Raw genomic sequence first — 18,708 nt, forward strand, 5'->3', positions numbered from 1 at the left:
TTCTCTTTCATTCATTGATGAACACAGCTCCTGACCTTCTTGACCATTGGGACGTCCCAAAGCAGTGTCAAACATGAAGAGTGGGAACAGCAAGAAAAATGTCCCAGGGCTAAACCGTAGCCAACCAGGTAACAGGAGCTCAACCAAAACAACTGGAGCGCACCTGAAAAAGATTACACCCCCAAAGAGGGAACAAGCCCCCTAAACAGCAGCCTGCAAAACCTTGCGGCCAAAATAGGCATCCGCAGATGCCAACACGTCCACTTTAAAGAACTTTGTAAAAGTGTGCATCGACGACCAAGTAGCCGCCTTGCACATCTGCGTCACTGACGCCTGATGACAGAAGGCCCAAGAAGCACTAAGCACCCGCGTAGAGTGTGCTTTCACAGGTAAAGGAGGAACCTGACCCTTAATTGAACAGGCCTGAGTCATTGTCTGCCTGATCCATCAAGAAATGGTTGCAGATGACGCGGATAGCACTTTTCGAGGCCCATCCGTAAGCACAAATAGTGAGTCTGACTCCCTAGCTGCCAGGTACACCCGAATAGCCCTAACCACATTCAGGGAATGCAACACAATTTCTTTAGGATGTTTTGGCCTGGGAAACAGGGAAGGCAACACAATGTCCTCATTCAGATGGAAATCAGAGATAACTTTTGGAAGGAACGATGGACGGGGGCAAATAACCGCCTTATTCTTGTGGAACACCAAATAAGGCGAACGACAAGACAACCCCGCCAATTTTGACACCCTGCGCGGTAATAGCCACCAAAAAGGCCACCTTCTGAGACAGCATAAGCAGGGGAATCTCCCAAATGTTCTCAAAGGGAGGCCTTCTGTGGTGGAGTCAAATGTCGAACATCCTGAATAAAAATACACCCCAGGGAGTGCGTGGCCAAGGGTAGTTAAAAGAAGACCGCCAAGGCCGACACCTGACCCTTAATGGTACTCAAGGCCAACTTCTGCTTAAACCCCCCTCCCTCCCCATTGAAGAAAAGTCAAGACCCGAGACCCCGAAAGAGAGTGAGGGTGAACACCAAGCGACTCACTCACATCACGAAATGTATGCTTTCTACGTACAATGGTAGATCTTCCTAGAAGTAGACTTTGTAGCCTTCAGTAATGTGCGAATCACTGACCCAGACAAACCTTTATCCTTCAGCACCAGTCTTTCAACAGCCAAGCCGTCAAAACCACCGACTGTAAAGCAGGATGGAAGATTGACCCTTGGAGCAGCAGATCCTCCCTGAGAGGTAATCTCCAAGGGGCGTCAGCGACCAATCATACCAGGTCGGTGTACCAAGACTGGCGAAGCCCATTCGGAGACACTAGAATGACTGGAATTCCTTCTGCCTCGATCCTGAGCAAGTCTCGGCAGAAGTTTGAGAGGAGGGAAGGCGTAAATCAGAGGATACCGGCCCCAGGGGGCCACCAACGCATCTGTGGCGTCCGCTAGCGGATCCCATAACCATGCCACAAACCTGTGCACCTTCCTGTTGAGCCGAGATGCCAACAGATCCACCTCGGGAGTGCCCCACCGGAGACACAGCTGAGGAAACACCTCCGGATGACGGGCCCACTCCCCTTGATCCAACGCCTGCCGACTGAGGTAATCCGCCTGCCAATTTTGCATAATGAAACGTTCTGCCCACCAAATAATGCAGGCTACCCCCAGAGCTGCCAATACACTCCTTGTTCAACCCTGGTGATTGACATAAGCCACAGCCGTGGTATTGCCCAATTGGATTCTCACCAGACACCCCTGAAGGCAATCCATCCAGTGATTCAGGCACAGCTCAGAGTTCCAGGACATTGATCGGGAGTCTGGACTCTTCCAGCGTCCAAACTCCCTGAGCGTTGTTCCGACCCAGGACACCTTCCAAACCATGGTGACCACTGTCCAATACAGGGGGAGAAAAGATTGGCCCTGGCGAAGAGCTGGAGAGCGAAGCCACCAGATCAGAGACAGGTCTTGCACTGCCCCCAAGAGGGCTTGCAATCGGTCCAGGGACAGACGCACATTGGAAGGAAATAACCTCTCCGGAGGGTAAGAACGAAACTCGATCTTGTAGCTGGACCGTATCACTTTGTGGACCCACTTGTCTTGCACCAAGGAGGTCCACGGGTCCGGAAACCAGCTAAGACATCATCCCACCCCAGCCACGGATGAGGGGGTACCTTGATGCAGAAGGAGCCTTGTCTGTGGGTCTGGAGAAACCAACTTTGGACTTGCCAGACTAAGTTCACTTGGATCCTCCCCAAAGAGGCCTTGAAAGGCTTTGAACCCTTGTCAGCCGACCCTAAGGGATGAAAAAACTTCCATAAAAAAAAAAAAAACTTCCTGTGAGCTGAGGACGGGCCACGTCTAAGTTGAGGTTCCTTACTTTTACCAGCGTGCGGAAGAAAGGTGCTCTTCCCCCCCCCCCCTTGTGAGACTCCTAATGTCATCATCCAGGGTAGCTCCAAACAGGCGATCTCCTTGAAAAGGAAGATCCGTGAAGGCTTTTTTAGAGGTCTGGTCCGCAGACCAACATTTGAGCCACAAAACACACATAAGGACCACTGCCAAAACAGACAGACAGTCTAGAAATCAGGGGAGCCGCATCCAAAGAGGCATCACAGATATACTGCAGCCCCTGGACTCTGCCACCTCCACAAAGGCAGGGGGGGAGCTGTTCACCCTCCAGGTCACGGCGTAAAAGCTTAGCCCACTCGGTCAGAGTTTGTGACACCAGGGCAATGGTGAAGACCAGTTTGAGTGCCGAGCCGGAAACAGTGAATATACTGCAGGAAACAGCCTCCGCCTTTCTGTCAGCCGGATCCTTAAAAGCTAGCGATTCATGGTTACCTTATTCAACCTGGAAAGCGGGGGATCCCCCACCGGCGGAACAGTCCACTTCTTAAGGAGGGGCTCTTAAAATGGGTACCGCACTGCAAAACACTTTAGGGACCACAAAGGGGCGTTTTGGACCTTCCCACTCTTTTGCGACAAATCTGTCAAAATAGAATAGAAAAGGGAAACACCTTCACCGCTCTAGATGACTTGTGAGTGCCAAAGGGAAACAGTGCCTCCACTGCAGCTGTGTCCTCCATTTTTAAAGTCTCATGCACAGACGCAATCAGTGCGTCCACCAGCGTCTTTTCTTGCGCGTCTACAGGAGTGGAGGAATCAGCCTCACTATCTGAGAATTTAGGGCGCGTGGCTGCAGACCTGTCAGGGTGGGCCCAGTCCACGGCGGCCAGATCAGATTCAGAATCTGAGGAGACAGATGAATCAGGGGAAGGGCGGGGGTCACTTTTTACTACCCCGCCACCCAAAAGCCACCTCCACCCGGGACAAAAAGGACTCCAGGAATGCCGTCAGTGCATTAATGGATGGTTGGGACCCGGAGGGCCCAGCAGGTTCTGAGAGGGGGTCAGGAGGGAAAAGGTGCTCCAAGGATTTCATAGAGACTAAGGGTACCCCACAAAAGTGCAAAAAACACTGCTAAGGGACACCCTCACCGTGCTGGTAACACCACCTGGTCTCCAGCCACAGAGCACCCCCCAATCCTGCAGCGGAGAGAGGGAGAGGATCCCACCAGACTCACCACACCAGGCAGTCACTGGCAACACCAGGATCAAAGCACTCCACGTGCAGTGCCCAGGAAGGAAAGAGGCCCAGGAGTCAGGATCAGGGGATAAGGAGGGGCTCCCACAGCTAAAATGGATGTCCAGTAGGCTCCACAGTAATGGCCACCATTCAATTAAATCCCAGACTAACGCAAAATGACCGCCACAACTACACAAATATGGATACCAGCCTATACAGAAAATAGGCTACAATAAAATAGCGGCTCTAGGAGGGATCCCTGGGTCCCCTCCTAGAGCCGCTATTTTATTGTAGCAAAACACAAAGCAAGAAGGGGGGCCGTGGCAAAAGCCCCCCACCAGATACGCCCCCCCCCCCAGCAGATGGCCTGGTCGCCGGTGGCGCCCCCGCCCCCATCCTTAGTACAGCACCCTGCCCCAGCAAGTAGCCAGACACCATACAACCCCAGTGCAGGTGGAGGGGGCGATAGATGACCCACAGGACCATCAGACACAAGGGGGGGCCTAACATGAAGGAGGGAACGACAGTCCCAGGGAGGGGCACATGTCCACCCAAAACCCTGCAGGGGGAGAGGGGGGATAGCTATTCACCATACCAGGAACCAGACGAGCACTGCTCCAGACAGAACCTCGTCACCATCGAAATGTGGGGGCTGTCGGCCAAGAACGCTGAGAAGCAGGCCGAGACCCCGATCGTATGCGACCTCGCGAGACGTTTAACCAGCAGGCCAGCCCATGTCCGGTGGGGTTATGTCACTGCCGACCTAGCGCGGAGCAGCTGAGGTCTGCGCACGCTCGCTCACTGGCCAGACTGGGTGACCACTGGATCTAGATTATCCAGCCCGTCACCCAGTCCGTCAGTTGATTGTAGATCTCACAGGTAAAAAAACAAATCTAAAAGAAAAAATTACCTAGCCCGGAGAGCCCACCAAGGAACTAGGTCCTTATTCCGGACTAGGCAGAAAAATACTGAGTACCTGTAGCAGAGAGTGGAAGTATACCTCCTGGGACTGCCCATAGGCATAGTCATGTTCTTTTTTTGTCAGTGTCCTACTCCTGTAGGGGGCAGTATAACCCAATGGTTAAAAAGATCAGGATCTGTCCGCCAATGAATGAAAGAGAGATTACTTTTTTGATTTTATCCAATTTGTAATTCAGTAATTGACCTGCCTCATTCAATGTCCCATGTAATGGCTTGGATGGTAGGATGGGAACTGACTCTCTATCAGTTCCTGTCCTTTTTCTCTGACCCCCCCAGGGGGTGTCACCAGAAGTACTTGGCTAATAGGCTCTGGGGCCATAAACTGCTAAAGGACCTCCTGGTTTGACAGATTTACAAAAGCACTCATATCTTGAAATATGTAACGGTTACATACTTGAAACCGACATTGGATTGTACGATATTTAATCTATTTTCTACAGACAATAAACACGGGTTATTTCGGAATAACCTCTGACCTGTAAGGCATCTGATCGCTAGCTTGCCTTTCTTAGGCATGAAGGTGTTCATGTTTGATCTTAATTCGATCAGTATTTTATGGGGCATCCAAATGTCTACTTTTTGTCAATGTGTTATGTTCGGCTAAAAAGGTATGATTTGAGCATGGATTGTGAGATGTAAATTAACAATTTGGCTTGGGGAATTTACAAGGCAGCTTCACTGGACATCTGCTCAGACCCCATGCTGTCCTCGGAGACCCAACTCCTGCTAGAAGGGCAGATAAGACTTTACAACCTGCCAGCCAGGATGAGTTTGGAGATAAGGCACTCTTTTGAGTGAGAGAGAGGGGGGAAGGAAATATCTCTGCTGAGTACACATCTGCTGCTACAGCTTAAACTGAAATGCTGCCTGTGTCACTGAACAAGATGGCTGCCCGCGGGGACAGGGATGGTTGCTCGCGATAGCTTTTAGGGTACTCCGGGCACGACATCATTACACCCCCACACTTTAGTTTGGCCACGTAGTTTCCCATTATCACAGCACACATTTTCTGGGTGAGGGTCTTGTATGGATATTAAAGGGGAAATACCACACTTTAGTTTTGCAGCCCACTTACCATTTGAAGTCAAAGTAGATATTAATCCTGGATGAGGGCTGGGGTAATAAAAGGAAACCCCAATTGACTTTTAATTTTTGACATGGAGTTCCTTTTTATAATTTTAGCTGACCTTAATCCTGGTATGAATATTGGGGCAGAACACTACACTTGAGTTTTGCAGCAGAGTTACCCTATGTAATCATAGAATACATTAACCCCCGGATGAGGGTCTGGTATGGATATTAAAAGGGAACACCACTCTAGTATCACAGCGGAGTCACCCTTTACTGTATAACCATAGCAGACTTTAATCCCAGATGGAAGTCTTGCATGAATATTAAGGGGGAACTCCACGCTTTATTTCTGTAGTAGATATTAGGATGCATTCACCTATAGATTTGGAATTGTGGACAGAATTGGCATAAAATCTTATCAATAAGATATGGATAATGTCACTCCACAGGTGATCCGCCCATCCTCTGCCACTCCACAGGTGATCCCCCCATCCTCTGCCTCTCCACAGGTGATCCGCCCATCCTCTGCCTCTCCACAGGTGATCCGCCCATCCTCTGCCACTCCACAGGTGATCCCCCTGTCCTCTGCCTCTCCACAGGAGACCCCCCCATCCTCTGCCACTCCAAAGGAGACCCCCCCCGTCCTCTGCCACTCCACAGGAGACCCCCCCCCTGTCCTCTGCCACTCCACAGGTGATCCCTCCATCCTTTGCCTCTGCACAGATGATCCCTCCATCCTCTGCCTCTCCACTGGTGATCCGCCCGTCCTCTGCCACTCCACAGGTGATCCCCCCATCCTCTGCCTCTCCACTGGTGATCCGCCTGTACTCTGCCTCTCCACTGGTGATCCCCCCGACCTCTACCACTCCAAAGGTGGTCTGTCTGTACTCTGCCTCTCCACTGGTGATCCCCCTGTCATTTTCCTCTGCACGAGTGATCACCCGTCCTCTGCCTCTCCACTAGTGATCCCCCTGTCCTTTTCCTCTGCACAAGTGATCCCCCGTCCTCTGCCTCTCCACTGGTGATCCCCCTGCCCTCTGCCACTCCACAGGTGGTCTGCCTGTACTCTGCACAAGTGATCTCCCATCGTCTGCCTCTCCACTGGTGATCCCCCTGTCCCTTTCCTCTGCACAGGTGATCCCCTGTCCTCTGCCTCTCCACTGGTAATCCCCCTGTCCTCTGCATGTCCACTGGTAATCCCCCATCCTGTGTCTTACCAGCAGTGACCCATTCTCTGTCCTGCTGACCCCCTGTACAATCCCCCGCTGACCCCCTGTACCCCTCTCCCCCCGATCTCCCATTTCCCCCCCTGACATCAGACAGGCTAGAGCCGGCCCTTGTCTAGTGACATTTAGGGGTCTATTCATAAATATTTTGCATAGCAACTTATCCGGTCACAAAGCATGTACATTACTTCTCTGCAAATGGGGCGTAAAAAAAAAAAAAAAATGTTATTAGGCTATTTGCTGTGCTGGTTGAATGGTTTATATTAATTTAAAATGGAAAATTTTGTATTTGGCCAATAAGATGGCGCTATTTCCTATGATACTTTTTTATTTTGTTTTTTTTTTTTTTAAGTCAATGATTGGTTTAACTTAGGTCCTTCATTGTCTACTGTATTCATAAGTGTATAAGTATGATCTCAGTTATTAGTATGAGACCATGCCTCACAGAGGAAACTAAGGGGTCAATTCAGAGGTCATAATTTTTCTTGAATTACCTCAGTCAGAAAAATAACAAAATAATACATTATGGCCACTAGATGGAGCTGACGATTATAGGAAATCACTCTGTTAAAAAAAAAAAAAACAAAACATGGCCAATATTCATTATGGCTGGACGAAAGCTTGTCTAAATTAGCCAATACATTTTTTTTTTTTTAAATAGACCTCTAAATGGTTACAAAAGCTTACACCACAAAAAGTACTCAGCCAATGAAAGGTAATGACTCCCATTTTTATTTTTCTACTGCTATCAATGGCCAACACGGTACAACACTTCATCCATGTCTTTGGTGATCTCTGATCTCCTTATGAAGTGTTTCTTACATGATGAAGATCAGCCATGGAGTATATCTGAGGTGTATATCCGGGTGTGCTTCTTCCCCACATGTCCAGCAACATTCATATAGAAGACATTTCCCGCACTCAAGGCACTAATACGCCTCAAGGGTTGTGTGGGATTCCTGATATACAGGAAGACAGGACTTCACTGAGTAACAATTCCCTCACTCAGACAGGAAAGTGACTTCTCCAATGTGTGGAAAGAGTGGACTTATATAAAAAACCTTTCCCACACTCAGGACAGGAATACGGCTTCGCCCCCGTGTGCAATCTCCGATGTCTGGAAAGACCGGACCTCTGTGTAAAGAGTTTCCCGCACTCAGGACAAGAATACGGCTTCTCACCTGTGTGTGATCTCAGATGACCGTAAAGTTGTGAATTCTTTGAAAAGCATTTCCCGCACTCAGGACAGGAATATGGCTTCATACCTGTGTGCGTTCTCTGATGCGTGACAAGTTCTGATATCCTTAAAAAACATTTTCCGCAATCAGGACAGAAACATGACTTGTCACTTGTGTGCAATCTCTGATGTCTCTCAAGATGTGACTTTGCTAAAAAACATTTCCCGCACTCAGGGCAGGGATATGGTTTCTCAATCGTGTGAGATCTTATATGATCATCAAAATTGAATTTAAAATGGAAACCCTTCCCGCACTCAGCACAGGTAAACTTTTTATCTGTTGGAAGGGCGGCACCGTCCCTCACAGTCTGAGGTTCCTCAGGATAAGAGGAATACGATGGTCCGGCACCGTCCCTCACAGTCTGAGGTCCCTCAGGATAAGAGGAATACGATGGTCCATCTACACTGTGTGGTGCCGGATGGACATTTAAGGTAGCCGGGTTTTCTCCTGGACTATACTGTGTGATGTCCTCATTTTCTACTTTACAGTCTGGAGACAAAGTGAGACAATCCTCTGAGGTTTTCCTCATCTTCCGTCCATGTACTAAAATAGAAATAAAAAGATTATTACTAGACATGAGCAGATTGGTTCCCCTAAACCAGGACTCCGCCCACATCAGGCAGCTTTGTCTCTGAGGATCTTACAATTCCACCCTCAAGGTAACTAGTAAATGGGTCCTCTGATCTTCTAGCATGGGCAACCGCAGGTAGGGGCAAGGGGGGGGGGGCAAATGCCCCCCCTTGGAATCTCAACTTCCGCTTTTAAGTGGTTGTTAATCATGTGTGTCTGTGTTTTAAACAAATAAGCTGTTCTTTACCCGTTTTCAGAGGGCTGAGCGCCGCTCACGTGACCTGTCGGCTCTCTCCTCTCTCCGGCTGACAGCTGCCTGCAGCGGGCGGGGACAAAGATTCCTCACTGATGTCAGTTGGGAGGGGAGGAGGAGGGGAAGAGGAGAGGAGGAGAGAGGTGGTGGGTCACATGAGCGGCGAGTGACACTCTATACTTGTAAAGAAAGGGGCACACAGGATTATTAAACAGACTGTAGACAGGATATGAAACTTTAAATGAAACTACAGCAACAGGAGAGGAGGGGGGGGGGGGTGGGCACTGACACAGGAGCAGACAGGCAGGGAGGGAAGGGGGAGAAAGGACAGAGGAGGACAGGAGGGCTGCGGATGATGGAGGCATGTAAACTGACCACAGTGTCAGGGCTCAGCAGCCATGGTATACCGTGGTCAGTTTACAGAGGGGATGACATAGCCAGGCAGGATCAGCCAGGTATTTTAGGTGATAGAAGGGGCCAAATTACACAGCAAAGCACTGTGCTGTATAACATGCTTTAAGGGAATATACTCAAAATAAGTATAATGATTAAGCCCCTCCCCTTCATGACATTGTTGAAAAGGGGCGGAGCATGGGTGACCTTAAAATTATGCCCCCCCCCTGAAAAGAGTTCTGCGGACGCCCATGTCACCTACCAGTTCATTTCTTTATTCATGGACCTTTTTTTTTTTTTAAAGGTTAACTTTATTGTACACATACAAAGAAGTACGAAACATATCATGAAAAGTATTACATAGAGAAAGAACAACGAATAGTCCAGTCAGTGCATAGAATACATGGGGAACATAAGAGGTTCATCATAGTATTCACATATAACAGCAAGGGTCATGTAAGCTGTGAACAGGTTATCTACCATTAACGTAGTATTATGGCAAAACGAAAGTCACTCTTTTATTCATAGTATCTAATCTCCGTCTATGTATTAGGAGATATAGTGCGATCAGAGTTCACCCAAGTATCCCAAACGTTATGGAACTTTCGAGGGAAGCCTCTAAGAGCTTCATACGTCAATTTGTACAGTGGAAGTGCCTAATTGACCAATGTCAGCCAAAAGGCTACAGTAGGAGGAGCGGAGGATTTCCACTGTATAAGTATGGATTTCTTGGCATAATATAACACCAGTCTCAAAAAAAGCTGAACATTTTTTGATAAGGATTCATCATCAATATACCCTAGAAGGCATCTCAAGAGATTGCATATGTTAGATATCAGGGAAATAGAGCTAATAAATGCAGTCACCTCCGACCAGAACGCCCTGACAGGTGGGCATTCCCACACCATATGATAAAAAGTACCATCAGCTATGGAGCAACGAGAGCACGATGCCGATGATAGTCTATTTAGCTTAACCACTTTAAGACCAAGCCTATTTTTGACACTTGGTGTTTACAAGCTAAAAATCTGTTTTTTTTTGCTAAGAAAACGACTTAAAACCCCCAAACATTATATTTTTTTTATTTTTTTTTAGCAGAGACCCTAGAGAATAAAATGGAGATTGTTGCAATATTTTTTATCACACCGTATTTGCGCAGCGGTCTTCTAAAACGCAATTTGTTTGGAAAAAATTCACTTTTTTTAATTAAAAAATAAAAAAACAGTAAAGTTAGTCCAATTGTTTTCCATAATGTGAAAGATAATATTACGCCGAGTAAATAGATACCCAACATGTCATGCTTACAAATTGCGTACGCTCGCGGAATGGCGACAAATTTTGGTGCTTAAAAATCCCCATAGGTGACACTTTAAAAATTTCTACAGATTACCAGCTTAGAGTTACAGAGGAGGTCGCAAATTATTGCTCTCGCTCTAACGATCGCAGCAATACCTCACAGGTGATTTGAACACCGTTTACATATATGGGCGGGGCTTCCGTATGCGTTCGCTTCTGCGTGCGAGCTAACGGGGATAGGTCGCTTTAATTTTTTTTTTTTCCCTATTTAATTTATTTTTTAATTTTTACACAGTTTTAAAAAAAAAAAAAAAAATGATAATTTTTATTCCTATTACAAGAAATGTAAACATCCCTTGTAATAGAAAAAGCCATTAAAGGACCTCTTTATTGTGAGATCTGGCGGGTCAAAAAGACCTCAGACCTCACAAGTAGACTAAAAAAGAAAAAAAAAAAAAATCTGCTCTTCAAGCCGGTTGCTAGGCAACGACATTTGATGTCGCTCCGGTCCTCACAAGAACATAGAGTCAAGTGAGGGCCATCTTGCCTTCACTCGACTTTCTGTCCAAGAGGATCCAGGACCGGATGGTTTTCACCTCTGCCGATGGGTCCGGTAAGTGGGGAAAAGGACCGGGACGCGGCGGGGGGGGGGGGGGGGGGGCACCTCTTCCGCCGCACCGCAAGGGTGATCCCAGGGACCTAAAAGCCGATCGCCAAACGTTGAAAAAGATACCGGGGTTATCTGCTATTTGCTGCCATAACCCCGGTATTTAGCGTCAAAGACCAACGTAAATCGATGGCGGGCGGTCAGTAAGTGGTTAACCACTTTACCGCTGCTCACTAGAGCTCTACTGCGGCAAAGTGACCTACGTCGCCAGACACTCCCCTTTATTCAGTCACAGCGGGAGTCGGGCCAGGGGAGGAGCGGCGGTGATCACCGCCGCTCTTCCCCGATCGTCGAAGAATCGAGTGTGGAGATCCGCCCGCTTGTGTAAACAAAGCGGGCGGATCTCCTAAGTGACAGGCAGGGTCAGATTGCAGGGTTCAGCGTAGCTGAACCTGCAATCTGTCCCTGTGTCACTCAGTCACCTCCCCCCCACACACGTCAGTAAGCACCAGGCATACATTAACCCCTCCCTCTCCAATAAAATTAACCCCTTCCCTGCCAGTGTCATTTTTACAGTAACAGTGCATATGTATAGCACTGATTACTGTAGTAATATCACTGGTACCCCCAAAAGTGTCAAAATTGTCAGTCAAGGGTCCGATCTGTCCGCCGCAATGTCACAGTCCCGCAAAAAAAAAAAATCGCAGATCGCCGCCATTACGCGTTAAAAAAAAAAAACAAACCAAAAATGACAGAAATCTTTCCCTTAGTTAGTCAACGAAATAACTTTTGCGCAAACCAATCAAAATATGCTTATTGCAATTTTTTTTACCAAAAATATGTAGCAGAAAACAAATTGGCCTAAAATTATAAAAAAATTTAGATTTTGACATTTTTTCGGGGGGAATTTCATATAAAAAAATGTGAAAAATATTGTTATTTTTTCAAAATTGTCGCTCTTTTTTTGTTTATAGCGCATAAAGTAAAAATCGCACAGGTGATGAAATACCACCAAAAGAAAGCTGTGTTTGTGGGAAAAAAAGGACGTAAATTTCGTTTGGGTACGGCATTGCATGACCGCGCAATTGTCAGTTAAAGTCGCACAGTGCCGAATCGCAAAAAGGGGCCTGGACATAAGACAGCAAAATCCTCCGGTGGTAAAGTGGTTAAACAACAGATAGGGAGTGTAATATGGTCTATATAAAAATTTTGTTTAGATAACCTTGTCCCTGGAGGAAAAGAACAGTAGATACCTGCAATGGAAGCACTTCTTGCCACATTTCCTCTGGTATCTGTACGCCATTTGGATTTAGTGAGATTGAGTCTGTCAGTTTTAGAGTCTAGTAGTGAGGAATAGTATGTGGATACGAGTTTAGAATGATTTGGGTCTAATAAAAGACGCTCTAAAGGAGAGGGCTATATGGAGAAATTACGCAAGCCAAATTGAGTCGCAGCTGTATGCCGCAGTTGAAGATATCTAAAGTATGCAGTTTGGGGGAGGCCATATTCTGTCTGGAACTCCGTGACGGAGCGGAACGTCTGTGCATTACTTAAATGGGATATTAACTTTACTCCCTGCCTGGACCAATATGCCCCATCTGTTCGCCTGAAAAATTCTCGCAACTGTGGGTTGTGCCATAAAGGGGGCATTAGCAGAGTGGGAGTAGTAGTTGACCCCAGCAGGTTTGATGCTTTAAAAATCTGCAATGTCATGGATAAGATGCTTGTACTGTCTCTACCCAGAGTGGATTGACGAATGAGATGTTGTAATGATTCGTAGGATGTGAGAATCGCTGCCTCCAGAGCAACGGCTGCATTATTATGTTTCGGGTATAACCACCAATGAGCATGAGCCAACTGGGAAGCAATGTAGTATTTACGGAGAATAGGGGCTACTAGGCCGCCTTCCTGAACCGGTAGCTGGAGTGTATCCTTGGCAATTCTAACTGACTTACCCCCCCCCACCATATAAAAGATGTAAGAATAGAATCAATTTCACTGAATCTGTGTTTAGGAATATACACTGGAGAGTTACCCAGAACATAAAGAAAACGTGGCAAAAAGATCATTTTAAAAATATTGATTCTACCCAGTATGTTGAGCGGGAGGTTAGCCCACAATTTCAGATTGTTTTTTAATCGGTTAAGAAGAGGATCTGGATCAGAGACGGCGAACCTTTTTGAGCCCGAGTGCCCAATCTTTTTTACAAAACCAACTTATTTTTTTCAAAGTGCCAACACTGCAATTAAACTGCAGACACCCAGGTGAGGATCGCACACTCCAAGAGGGATTGTAGTCAATTCTGCACTCATCTGGCTCCAGCGTCCAGTGTCAGTGTGCCTGGCAGCAGCTTCTCCTTTTGTTGGGGGTCTTTGATCACCACTCTTGATGGTGTCCTCTCAACACTGTCCTCTTGCTCCTCACTGGCTGGTTCAACTCCAGGTGCTGTAGTGGCTTAGGCTCTCTCTCCCTCCTGAACCACCTCAGCCTCCTCTCACTCTTGTCACCACACTCCTCTCTCCCTTCTCTCTCAGCCCTTTGTTTTTTCCCGGGGCTCCAGGCTGTCCCTCTTATTTTCCCAGGGCATGTTGGGGCTGTTGTTTTTCTTTAATTGATTAAAAAGGAGCCATAGTCTTCTGGGACTACATGTCCCATGGTGCACTTGTCCTGGCTCCAGCCAATGGGGAGGCAGCAGGAATCAGAAAAGGCGGTGATCCCTGCAAGCACAGCTCTGTCCCTGTCCTGCGCTGCTTGACCGAAGAAGGGGAACAAGCGGGGGAAATGCACTTACAGCCTGCGCTCACTTCTCCCCTTGTCACAGTGCGGGCAGTGGCAGGGGCTCACGCATGCCCACAGAGAGAGCTCTGCGTGCCAGCTGTGGCACGCATGCCATAGGTTCGCCGTCACTGATCTAGATTATTTCTGATATATAGTAATAGCCATTGTTGTACTATTACCCCTAGATAGCGGATGGTATCTACGATATTTAATGGGCACGAGGATGGAAGAGTTATGGGAGAATCAGAATCCACTGGAAACAGGAGGGATTTCTCCCAGTTCACCCGAACCCCAAGAAGTGGCCGAAGCGGCTGATGGCCTCCAATAATGCGATTATGGAAGAACTTGAGTCTGCTAGATATTATCAACATGTCATCTGCATAAAGGGACACCTTCTCCTCAAGCCCATTAATCATTAGGCCCTTAATACCAGGATTCCCCCTAATCCATTCAGCCAATGGTTCTATTGCTATGGAGAAAAGCAATGGTGACAGGGGACAGCCCTGTCTAGTACCTCTTGCAATAGGGAAAGGGTCTGATACATATGTATTTACTCTTGTTTTCAATGATTTTTATTGAAAATTTTACAAAATGCACTTAGAAGTCAGTTCAGAATAACAACGAGCAGTGGTACATCAGTATCAAACAACAGCCAAAATGGCCCTAGGAGGCCAACACAATAGTAAAGTAAAGGTCTATAGCCTAAGTAACAAAAAATGAGCAAACATAAGGTACCATGAGAGGCCAGTCCAATGGCTAGATAGGTACTGCTAACCCAGACATTTGGCACCTTTCGATGCAAGCCTAAGGGCTAGTTGCAAAATAATGACCCTACAGACTTCTGCCCGAGACCGAAGCCGAGAACAGAAGTGACAAAGATGCTGCGTGATGTAACCACTGAAAACCTCATGAAAACAGTGGTAAGAAAACAATATAAAGAGAGAAATGGAAAAGAAAGCCTAGAGAGGAGAGGAAGAAAAGATAAAAGAAGAAGGAAGAAGTGGAATCGGACCCAACCCCGCGCCCCGCCCCCAGTCCCACCCGGACCCCTCAGGCACCCCCCATGAGGTAGTTAATCCACGATTCCCACACCTTGTCAAACCTGCGCATTCTATCCTCCAATTGAGCCGATAAGCGCTCGTTCACCATAATCCAGTTCAGTTTGTGCCTAAGCTGCTCAAACGGTATAATAGAAGACCTCCAGGATCTCGCAATCGTTATTTTCGCTGCAGTAAATATAAACGTAATGAGCCGCCTCTGCGCTCTCGTGGCTGCGTCCACCATCCTGCCCAAGAGGGCCTGCTGAAGGGACTTGATCAAATTCACTTGTGCAAGAGTGTAGATGAAATTATACACTCTAATCCAAAATGTATTTACTCTTAAACAGGCTTTAGGTCTGTAATACAATAATTGAATCCATCTGAGGAAGTTATCGCCAAACCCAAACTTTGCCAATACTTCATGCAAGTATGCCCATTCCACCCAGTCAAATGATTTATGTGTATCCAGAGATAATATTATCCTGGAACCCATATTGTCATGTTTTGTCTGGATATTGGTAAACAGCCTCTGCAAATTGATAGAAGTAGAGCAACCTGGGATAAATCCAGTTTGGTCCAACTTTATAAATCTAGGTAATAACTGTATTTAACCACTTAAGCCCCGGAAGATTTTACCCCCATTCCGACCAGGGGGTTTTTTGCGATTCGGCACTGCGTGATTTTAACGGACAATTGCGCGGTCGTGCGACGCTGTACCTAAACGAATTTGACGTCCTTTTTTTCCCACAAACCGAGCTTTCTTTTGGTGGTATTTGATCACCTGTGCGATTTTTTGATCATGCGCTATAAACAAAAAAAGAGCATCAATTTTGCAAAAATAAATATTTTTCACATTTTCCCCCCAATAAAAATGTAAAAATCAAAATTTTTTAACATTTTCGGCCAATTTGTTTTATGCTACATATGTTTGGTAAAAAAAAAAAAAAAAAAAATCGCAAAAAGCGTATTTTGATTGGTTTGCGCAAAAGTTATCGCGTTTACTAACAAAGGGAAGTTTTTTTAACGCGTAATGGCGGCGATCTGCGATTTTTTTTGCGGGACTGCGACATTGCGGCGGACAGATCGGACCCTTGACTGACATTTTTGACACTTTTGGGGTTACCAGTGACATTTCTACAGTAATCAGTGCTATACAGCGTTACTGGCAGTGAAGGGGTTAACTTTTTTTGAGAGGGAGGGGTTATGTGTGTCCCTAGGGGCGTGATTCTAACTGATTGGCTGTGGCTTGAGGTGTAGGGGGGGGGGGGGGGGGTCCGTGACCGCACCTCCGGGGGCGCGCTCGCTCCCTAGACCCTCACAGGCTAGCGACGTAGTACTACGTCACTCTGCCTGTGAGGGGCTGACCGCCGCAGTAAATAGTCATGCGGCGGTCGGCAAGCGGTTAATCTGCAGACAAGAACTTAGGCTAAGATCTTGACGTCAGAGTTTTAAATCAGACTGATAGGACGATATGACTCACAATATAGATGTCTTTATGAGGTTTTAGTATAAGTACAATTAAAGCCTCAGACATGGAGGGTGGCAACCAACCCTCCTTCAAAAGCGCAATTATAAACTTGCAGCAAGTAGTGGATCAAAATCTATTTGTACCCTAAGTACCATTCTACAGGAAAGCCATCCAAGCCCGGCGTTTTATTTAGGGATAGACCGATTATCGGCAAGGCCGATATGCACTTTCCCCGATATATCGGTATCGGTCCCCGGAACTGGCCAATATTTTTGTGACATCACTCTGCCTTCTTAAGCCGCCTCCCTCGCCTTGGACAGCCTCGTCTGAAGTCGGGACTAGTTTTGCTGGAGTGTATCACAGCCATACACCCACCCACAGAAGCCCGGTGCCAGCCAGCCACCCACATCCACAGGCCCTGTACCAGCCAGCCACAGGCACTGTACCAGCGAGCCAGCCACCCACAGGCCCTGTGCCAGCCATCCACCCACAGGCCCTGTACCAGCCAGCCACCCACAGGCCCTGTACCAGCCAGCCTCAGGCACTGTACCAGCGAGCCAGCCACCCACAGGCCATGTACCAGCGAGCCAGCCAGCCACCCACAGCCCCTGTGCCAGCCATCCACCCACAGGCCCTTTAACAGCCAGCCAGCCACCCACAGGCCCTGTACCAGCCACCCACAGCCCCTGTGCCAGCCAGCCACCCACCACAGGGTACCAGCCAGCCACAGCCACAGCCCCTGTGCCAGCCAGCCACCCACCCACCACAGGGAGCCAGCCAGCCAGTCACCCACCACAGGGAGCCAGCCACCCAGCCACCCACCCACCACAGGGTGGTGCAAACAAGCCAGCCATTAAGCATTAAACAAAAATTAACATGTTCAGTACCAGATTTGTGTCAAAAATTGACCTTTTTTTTTCAAAACTTTAAATGTACAAAATATCGGCCCATATCGGCCGATACCGATATGTTGTGATCAAAATATTGGTATCGGCCCTGAAAAAAACATATAGGTCTATCCCTAGTTTTATGAGCAAATGATTTTATGGCAGTACTGATTTCGTCCAACGTCCGATGTTCCTCCATTAATTTAGTTTGCACTGCTGACAGTTTGGGAAGCTGGATGTCCCAGAAATAGCCATCCAGTTCCACAGCTGTATAATGTGCCTTAGAGGTATATAAATCAGAATAGAAGGAAACAAATGCCTCTACAATTTCAGTGGCTTGTTCCACTATTACCCCTGCGGAGTTTATAATTCTAGGAATGTTACATAGCTGGAAGTCAGGCCTCGATAGATATGCTAGCAGACGACTATTCTTATCTCCCAACTCAAAAATCCTTTGGTTTTGGTACAGCAATTTCATTTGAGTACGTTCCAGTAAAACCAAATCTAAGTCCCTGGCTTTTTGTCTCCATAAGAAGTACCGTATATACTAAGCCAACCCGAATATAAGCCAAGGCACCTAATTTTACACAAAAAACTGGGAAAAAATATTGACTCGAGTATAAGCCTAGGTTGGGAAATGCAGCGCTACTGGCAAATTTCAAAAATAAAAGGATACCAATAAAATTACATTAATTGAGGCATCAGTAGGTTAAATGTTTTTGAATATTTATTTCAAAAAAATACAGTAAATTAGCTCTATAAGTGGAAAAGAGGGTCAACAAAAACAATATGGTATCAACAATAACTTTAAAAGTACAAAAACCTTAGCTCAATCAGCAACCAAGTTAAAGCACAAGAGTTAAAATCCTTCAAAACTAGATTCTTCCTCATCATCTGTATGTCCAAACAGAGCTTCAGCTTTAGCTGGTGTGAGGTTATCAGCATAGACATTGTCATCATCACTGAGTTCGCACTCATCACCATCACTGCTGTGGTTCTCATACAAAGCACTGTCTTCGCTGCCATCCATAGCATTACTAATGCCACATTTCTTGAAGGCACGTTGCACGCTGTCCTCTGGAATCTCTTCCCATGCATCACGAACCCACTTTGCTATTAATTCTCTGTCGGGCTTCATCAAATTTCCAACTTTTGTCAGTTGGGCTTGACCAGATGACATCTATTCATGCCACATCTTTCGCACACGGTCTTTGAAAGGTTTATTTAAACACACATCTAGGGGCTGCAATACAGATTTAAGCCCACCTGGAATAACGGCCAAAGTAACTTGAGAAGTCTTTTCCAATT

At 46.9% G+C, this 18,708-nt stretch overlaps 2 protein-coding genes and 1 pseudogene across 3 annotated transcripts in view; 1 reads left to right on the top strand and 2 right to left on the bottom strand.

The window, feature by feature from the left end:
* Nucleotides 1–18,708, top strand: part of LOC309550683 (uncharacterized protein) — a 3,164,715-nt gene that overhangs the window by 2,255,982 nt on the left and 890,025 nt on the right. The gene's annotated exons all lie outside the window — the stretch shown is intronic.
* The window catches only part of LOC309550793, a 1,525,103-nt pseudogene that overhangs the window by 544,429 nt on the left and 961,966 nt on the right, over nucleotides 1–18,708 (bottom strand). The gene's annotated exons all lie outside the window — the stretch shown is intronic.
* LOC309550047 (uncharacterized protein) lies at nucleotides 7,543–12,530 on the bottom strand (the record flags this gene model as incomplete). Its single annotated transcript, XM_082250514.1, has 2 exons — nucleotides 7,543–8,512; nucleotides 12,481–12,530. The coding sequence occupies 2 exons, from the start codon at nucleotides 12,528–12,530 to the stop codon at nucleotides 7,876–7,878; spliced, it is 687 nt and encodes a 228-aa protein (XP_082106640.1). The 3' UTR covers nucleotides 7,543–7,875.

The sequence above is a fragment of the Pelophylax lessonae genome, assembly GCF_965119305.1.
Source record: "Pelophylax lessonae genome assembly, chromosome: 3".
In the NCBI taxonomy this organism is placed as follows: Eukaryota; Metazoa; Chordata; class Amphibia; order Anura; family Ranidae; genus Pelophylax; species Pelophylax lessonae.